The following is an 8,395-nucleotide window of genomic DNA, read 5'->3' as shown; positions in this document are numbered from 1 at the left end:
GGATCTTGGGCACGCACGCACACTCACCCAGCGTGAGTTTAAGCCACCGGGTCCGGGACGCGAACCGCGGTCGACTACATGGGAGTCCAGTGACATAGCCATTACGCTAACTGCTGGTCCCATATTACTTTTTAAAAAATAATTATTTTATTTAACTTTATTTATTTTAATTTGCCCAGAGAGGGACAGAGTGAGAGTGTGTGCACATGCACACGCGCGCGCGAGAGAGAGAGAGAGAGGGAGAGAGAGAGAGAAAGTGAGAAAGCAAACCTCCAAGCCTGAGACTTGAACCACAGTTGGCCATGTGTGAGTTCAGCACCCTTAACCACCACACCACCTGCCAGCCCCCATATTACTTTTAATGAAAGTTAACAAATGGCAAACGTGTTCCAACTTTGTAATGTATTTTTCCCTGTATCTTGAATGTGCTTTTAATTTAGTAGGGCATTAAATTCTATAAAATGGATGGGCAGGACTTCAGAAATGACCAGGTGAGAAGCTCAACAAATCTTTTCCTCATAAAGTAACGATAAAACTTACAATTATTATATGTCAATAATAAATAAACAAATAAATATTTTTAAAGTAATGATAAAAACTAACAAAACAGTCAACAAACAGCCACTGGAATACTCTGGAATTTGACCAAAAGATATACAACAGATTAAGGAGTTACTGAAGAACATCTACTAAAAGGAAATCAGTGAAAATGGTGTAGTAAGGACCTCTGAAAATTTTCTCCTCCATAAAAGCAATGAGAAAACTGGTAAAAATTGTCAGAACTATTTTTTTTCATAAAGCTGAAAATTATTTACCAATTCGTTTAATAACCTAGTTGTAGGAATGGTTGTTAAGTGAGGAGTGCCTATAATTAAAAAAGCTAGATGAAGGCTACATACAAATTTTCTATATTGGGGCTGGCAGGTGGCATGGTGGTTAAGGCACTGGACTCTCATATGGCTGACCATGCTTCAAGTTCCACACCTGATGACTTGCTTTCTCACTTTCTTCTCTCTTTCTGTCTCTCTCCGGTCAAAATTTAAAAAGTAAATAATAATAATAAATAAAATTAATCTTTCAAAAAAAAATTTATCTGTATCATCTTTGCAACTTATTTGTGAATCTAAAATTATTTCAGTGATTTAATTGATGGTCTGATATATGATAAAACAAATTCTCCTGATATTTCCATATGTTAGAAAGTTTTATAATATTGAAAAAATGCTTCAAATATTTTTTCTAGTAATTTCGTACTTTCATTATTTACATTAGAATTTTTCCTTAAACTGGAATTTATTTAGTACAAGCCAGGATGACGGACATGCATGCACACCTGAAATCTACAGGGAGACCTCAGGAAGCAACAAGGGACCTTCACACATGGCCACAGCATTGCAAACATTGAGTTACTGCTGCACCAATGTGGGCTGGCCCTTCTTTGGTTCTTACTAGAGATATGACAACTATCTTTTTTTGAGAGAGATTTTTGCTATAGGGTGGGTGTGCTCTCCAGAGAGACAGACAGAAAGCAAGAAGTCACCCCCACCCAGGGAGGATGGCCCTGCCACAATCCCTTCACCTCCATTATCTTATCAGGATTATGGACACACACACACACACACACACACACACACACACACACGCCCAGCAAGAGTTTTAAGCCATCAGGTTTGGGACTCGAACCATGGTCGACTATGTGGGAATCCAGTGACATAATCATTATGCCATCTGCTGGTCTCAACAATTATCTTTATCATTGTGTACTTGAAAGACCATCATTAAGTCATGTTTAACCTTCCATTTTAAACTTAATTTTCATTATATGTTTTATTTCCCCAATCTTTATCTTCAGAACTCTTTTCTAAATCCTCATTAAGTTTCTCCTGAAAATTTTATTAATTATACAAAAATTCTTACTTACAACAAGTTCCAAAACACCATCTCCTTCATCAGCATTTTCCATCACAGTGGCTCCAAATCCAAGCTCCCGGATAAACTCTGCTATCATTGGGGGCTGTATGATAGCAGGATTATACCTTACTTCTGCCTTGCCAGCCATCAGGGCCACAAGTACAGAATATATTCCTAGGAAAATTGAAAAGATTTGAGTATTTTTTTAATTTCAAAATCAAAGGAATAAAGTGAATCTGAAGAAATATATTCATTACCTTTGAGAGAGAGTGATTTTTGTTATAGGGCACGTGCACTCGCCAGAGAGATAAACAGAGAGATAGAAAGCAAGAAATTATCCCCCAGAGGGGATGGCTACACCGCAATCCCTCCTCCTCTATTCTCCTCTCAGGATATTGGGCATGCATGCACTCGTGCCCGGTGTGAATTTTAAGCCACCAGGTCTGGGAATCAAACCGTGGTGGACTATGTGGGAGTCATGTGATATAACCATTATGCCATCTGCTGGTCCCTAGTTAACTTCTATATAGGTCTTGAAACCAAACCAAACCAAATTAAACTATTTGAAAAGGTGGCCTTATTTTCTCAAACTTTTTATTATGGAAATTTTCAATTATATATTTACAAGAAGGTAAAGCCTAATAAGTATGATCACCCAGCTTCCATAATTATCAATAATACTTGGCTAATATTATCTCATTTGTATTTCTACCCACCCTATTCCCTCACCTCTACCTGGATTATGTTTAAGCAAATCCCAGATGCATATCAATTAATGTGTAAATATTTAAATATACATCTCTAAACAATAAACACTTAAAAAAAACATAATGCCATTATCTGATTCTTTAATATAGTCAAATATCCAGGCACTACTCATATTTCTACAACTGTCTTATAACTGTTTATTAGTTTAACAGTTTTTTGTTTGAATTAGGATCTAAATAAGACCTATGAATTGCAATAGGTTGAGATCATGTCTTGAAATTAATAAAGAAAACATTTGTAGATGCTAATAAGACAGAGTCTTAGAGAGAAGAACTCATACACTTAGAAAATCATCACAGAGATCAGCAGGTGGAGTGATGGTTAAGATTCTGGACTCCCACATGGCAAACTGCAGTTTGAGTCCTGGACCTGGCAACTTAAAATTCTCACTAGGTATATGTGCGTGCATGCCCAAAATCCCAGGATCAGAATGGAGAAGAAAGGATTGCAGCATGGCCATTCCCTCGGGGGTGATTTCTCATTTTCCTTCTCACTGTCTCTCTGTCTCTGTGATGAACACACATGCCCAATGACAAAAAAACTAAAAAAAGAACAAAAAAAATCATCACAGTTGTAGCAAAGAATCCTAGTATGTACCAAGGTTCACATCATACTATTATCAAATAATGATCATTTCTTAAAATTCTCAAGTTTTACTATGGCACACGCACGCTAAACTAAAAAGCTCTTATAGTCCTAAAACAAAAGTGCCACACAATTTCTTAACAAAGGAGTTTATTCTATGGCAGATATGTTGTCCTCTGGTGTAAATCTTGTATTAACAATTATTTCACTTCTCTAGGCCAGCTATTGCTGACATTGCTAGGGAGAAAATTAATTTCACATAGCAGAAATAGCCCTTTCTAGGAATCTGTGGCACTTGGTGGCTACCTGATAGGAAGTGAATGGGGATCAACAGTCCAGAGATCAGTTCTGGGTTTGATCAAAAAGAAAAAAAATTTCCAACTATTAATTTAACAAGTTCTTAATAAGAAAATGAAGTACCAAATATAATCTAAGTTTTCTATAAAAAGTGCTTACATTTTGGGCTTTGTGGGTACTAAATAATTCAAATGATCAGTCCACAGGAAAGTGTCAGTAATAAGAGAAGGGTAGAGAGAAAGTAAGAAAAAACTTTTTTTGCTTCAGTTGAATGTAATCCATAGCCAAGCAGAAATAGAAGGGAAAATATGGGGTTTTAATTTTATTTTAAAAATACAAGTTTAATATTTATTATAGATAAATTTTAAGTATTCTTCACACTTTGTGGGACGTGGATATGGTTTATTATTTGTTGATGAGGATGTGTGTACATTCTCAAAAAAAAGTACATTGTATGTAAATACTGTAAAAAATAAATTAAAATAATTTTTTTAAAAAAAGAAATAAAAAAAAGAATTCTTCACCCTACTTTTAGAACTCTTCCTATTTAACTTTAGAAATATAATACAGACTAAACTGAGGGAATAAGAGTGCTACTTTTAATAAAGTAAATAAATGTAGAGACCCCAGCTAGGCTAACAGTATTCCTAATTGGATTTGGCAAGGGTAAAGGGGATAGTACAGAGTAACTGGAAGAATCAGCTTAATGGATTAAAAAAAAAAAAGACCTGTAATTGGGATAAGCATTGCTTGTCTCATGTAAAGGCTATTTCTGAATTGCCAAAAATAGTTCTCAAATGAAATAAGAACCTTGAAGGCTTATTTGTGCTTTCATTTGCTTTAAAACCTCTTTTCCTTTTTAATTAATCAAATGAACAGTAATGCAATCTTTAGAGTCAACTACATTCTATTAGAAATAATGGAGGTGGAAATGAAGGATCCAGAAATGAGGAAATATGGACAATATATTGGGTCGTCAGGAAAGTCATGACACCCCTTTTTCATACAAAAATATATCATGACTTTCCCAATGACCTAATAATATAAAGGTAGCTCTATCTACCATACATTTTGATATAATATTCTGGTTTTAATATATCAGGTGATGTGATTATTACAGAGACTTTGAGTTATTTTGCCAATAGTGAGATAAGCTTACACTAATCCTAACTTCCTTATTCAGCCCTTGTGACAAGCAGCATGTATCATTAAGATACCAAGAGCTAGGGCAGTCTAATTATTAAGCCTGTGACTTTGGTCTCATTAAACATAATCACACCTCTGTATGGTTAACAATTCAACTATGCTATACTGGTAAGTCTATAAAAATGACTGCAAATTGATCAGCTAAAACATCTGAGTGTGGCTGAATAATAATAATAAACTATGCTGTAAATTTTTTAAGATTTTGTACCTAAAATTAAAACTTGTACACAAAATTAAGTAACTTTTGAACATTTTTATCACAAGTAAAGATGAGAGATCAGAGTTAGAAGAGAGCAATATAATTCTAAAGAAACAGGTTTTGGTCTGGTACTTGGTTCAAGGATGGTAATACTGAAACTATTATGAATTCTAGTTGTCAGTTTGAAGCATAGCTTCAACAGAAAATGTATGTTTCTTAAAATCTACTGCAGCCAAGGTCCATAAAGAATGGTAGCCTTGTGTATTTCCTTCGACTATTTTCCTACAAATTACACTGACGTGAAAATGTGATCGTGAAGTAAATGAAATACAATAGAACTTTATCTAAAGGGACTATAATGCAAACAAACTGGCTGTAAGGAAATCAGGGCAGTCCTGCCACCTCACTTGGCAAGAATTATAAACATAGTTACAAAAAAACATAAGAGAACAAAAAGGACAAGGTCCTCAAACTGAACGTAAAATCACAAGTTTTAAAAGTATCTCACCTTCTTCTCGTCTTAAATTCCGTTCAATGTTTGCTACACAGGAAGCACAAGTCATGCCAGTCACCTGTATGTAACACTTAGATGAAGTCTTTGCCTCCTCTTTGTCATGAACTGGAGTCATCATTTTAGGATAAAATTCATTAGTTGAGGTCAAAAGTGGCATTTCCAGTGAAGGCTGAGCTATGACTACCAATGGATCATTCTTATCTATTGGAAAGGGAAAGATTCTTTATTTTTAGTATTGATCATTCTCCAGCTGTATCTCAATTCATACCTCCAGGAACTGGGAATTCATTCTTTTAAAACCAGTAAGGTACTTATCTTTACACTTTACCCTTTACCAGCAATAACTTCTAATTTCAATAATGCCCATTCCAGTCTGCAAGAAAATCTCAGCCAATTGAATAGACAAAACTTTAGTTATATCAAGTTCTTTCAGCTATTATCTTCACTGCCAATCCCAGATAGAGAGTAGTTTGTTAGTACTGAGTTATAGGGGAAAGTCATGGCACATTTTTGCAAAGATAATACATATATGAGAATATACATAAGAAAGCTTGCAAGGCCACATACCAAGCTATTAATAGTGGCTACTGCTAGCGAGAAGGGTGAAGGCAGAAATGGAATGACATGCAGATAAACATATTTCCTTTATGAATGCCTCTGTATTGTTTAAATTTTAGCAAAAATATATAGTATTTTTAAAAACTTTTAAAAATTATTTTATTTAATTTTATTCATCCTTATTTTTTTAATTTGACTGGAGAGAGAGACAGAGAAGGAAAGTGAGAAAGCAAGCCACCAGGTCTGGGACTCAAACTGTGGCCACTCATGTGGGAGGTCCAGAGCCTTAACCACCACGCCACTTGCTGGCCCTGTGTATTTTAAAATTTTTAAATGTCTTTATGGACAGTGGTTAAAGAGGCAAGGAGTAAGCAGTGGTAACCTACATTGCGCACAAAGGAACATTAAGAGAATCTCTATGTTGGATATCTACGAACTGTGGAAACTCCTATCATCCTAGAAGTTCCCCTGTACTCTCAGGAAATCTGATGCTCAGTTTTAGTTTATCCACTGCAGTATTAACCACCTCCCAAGAAGGAAGAAATTATTCTGGAGAGGTTTTTTTCTTTTTTCTTTTTTTTGTTTTGCTATAGAGTGCATGCGCTCACCAGAAAGAGAGAGAGAGACAGAGAGACAGAAAGCAAGAAATCACCTCCCGGGGGAATAGCCACGCCTCAATCCCTTCTCCTCCATTCTCCTCTCGGGATCTTGGGCACGTGCCCGGCGTGAGTTTAAGCCACTGGGTCCAGGACTCAAACCACAGTCGGCTACATGGGAGTTCAGCGACATAGCCATTATGCTAACTCCTGGTCCCCAGGAAGAAATTATTCTAACATATCCCTGCAGCTGCCAAAAAGTCAAAGATTTTCTCCTCTCCTGCAGAAATGAGAAAAAGAGGTGATATGAGAATTATCACTAACCTATCTAACGTATTTTTCCTCTCCCTTTGGCAAAACACCAGTTTAGGGTCTACCTGGCTGGCCCACAAAGGAAGTCCTTCATAGATGAGGTGGATTTCAGGGTGCAGAAGATGAGCATCTTTGGAAACACTTTAACAAAAGCATAACCATTTTCCTAATGAATAATGATGTAGACTTTTAGTGTGATGTAGACATCAGTGTGATGATGCCTCTTAAATTTTTTAACAGAGATTTTTGCTATAGGGTGCGTGTGCTGGCCAGAGAGACAGAGAGAGACAGAAAGCAAGAGATCACTTCCCAAGGGGCATGGCCACACATGCAGGCACATGTGACCGGTGAGTTTGAAGCTGCTGGGTCTGGAGTCGAACCAGTTGATCATGTGGGAGTCCAGCAAAGTAACCATTAAACCACCTACTGGTCCCAGATGCCTCTTAAATTTTAATGCACATACAATCATCTGGAGTATCTTGTTTAAATGCAGGGTCTCATTCAGCACATCTAGGGCGGGGCCAGAAAATCTCTATTTCCACCAAGTTCCCAGGTGATGGTAATGCTGCCAGTCAGGGTATAGCAAAGGACACTTTGAATAGTAAAATGTTCCTAAATTAGTCAGTCTCTGGTTTTAAGTGAATCATTTTAGAAAGCTATTCATTCATTAGAGCTGTGAAACATTCAACTGGACTGGTCTGAGAAGTATTTCATATTGGATAAATTCTCTTTACAAGTCAAATGATGCATAGTGATCGAATGTTTAAAAATAATAATAAAATAATAATAATCTGAAAAAAAAACAATGAAAAGCTATTTGCTGATGATGTGTAATGTCTTTTTTAAAAGAATTTTTTATTTAATTTTATTCATTTATTTATTTATTTTAATTTGACCAGAGAGGGACAGAGCGAGACAGAGAAAGATAGGGAGAGTGAGAAAGCAAGCCACCAAGTCTGGGACTCGAACTGCAGTCAGCCATGTGGGAGTCCAGTGCCCTTAACCACCATGCCACCTACCACCCCCAGTAATGTCTTTGTCTTGACTGATATGCATAGTAATTGTGCTGGGAAAAAAATGTTATACACTGTGAAGACATATGTGATTGAATGTAATATTAAAAATAAATAAATAAAAAAGAAAGAAAGAAAAAGAATTGTGGAGCATTATTTAGAACACAGAGAGTGAAATTTACCAAATAATGCCACTGTTAACTTAGAGAACTGAAAAAAGCTCACTTGCCAAAAAAAAAAAAAAAGCTTTGAGACTTTGAGACTGGCCTGGTGGCCTCATGGCTATTGGAGCCAGATCTACATGATTTGAGTCCAGGTACAAAAAATACACCAGGCACCTGAACCTGTGTAAACAAAATTCCAAAAGGAGAGACAAATGGAGAAGGGATTATGGCACTGCCACACCCCATTGGGAGGTGCTTTCGGAGGTGCTTTC

General features: G+C 36.4%; 1 protein-coding gene across 1 annotated transcript in view; it reads right to left on the bottom strand.

The window, feature by feature from the left end:
• ATP7A (ATPase copper transporting alpha) overlaps positions 1-8,395 on the bottom strand; it is a 155,269-nt gene that overhangs the window by 48,502 nt on the left and 98,372 nt on the right. The window contains exons 5-6 of the mRNA XM_006148775.3: positions 5,475-5,681; positions 1,922-2,085 (exon numbers count right to left, since the gene is read on the bottom strand). Coding sequence (XP_006148837.1) covers positions 1,922-2,085; positions 5,475-5,681 — 371 coding nt within the window. The remainder of the gene's footprint in view (positions 1-1,921; positions 2,086-5,474; positions 5,682-8,395) is intronic.

This window comes from Tupaia chinensis, unplaced genomic scaffold (assembly GCF_000334495.1).
Source record: "Tupaia chinensis unplaced genomic scaffold, TupChi_1.0 Scaffold000243_1, whole genome shotgun sequence".
In the NCBI taxonomy this organism is placed as follows: Eukaryota; Metazoa; Chordata; class Mammalia; order Scandentia; family Tupaiidae; genus Tupaia; species Tupaia belangeri.
Note: the sequence above shows the minus strand (reverse complement) of the source record. Positions and strands in the feature narration are given on the sequence as shown.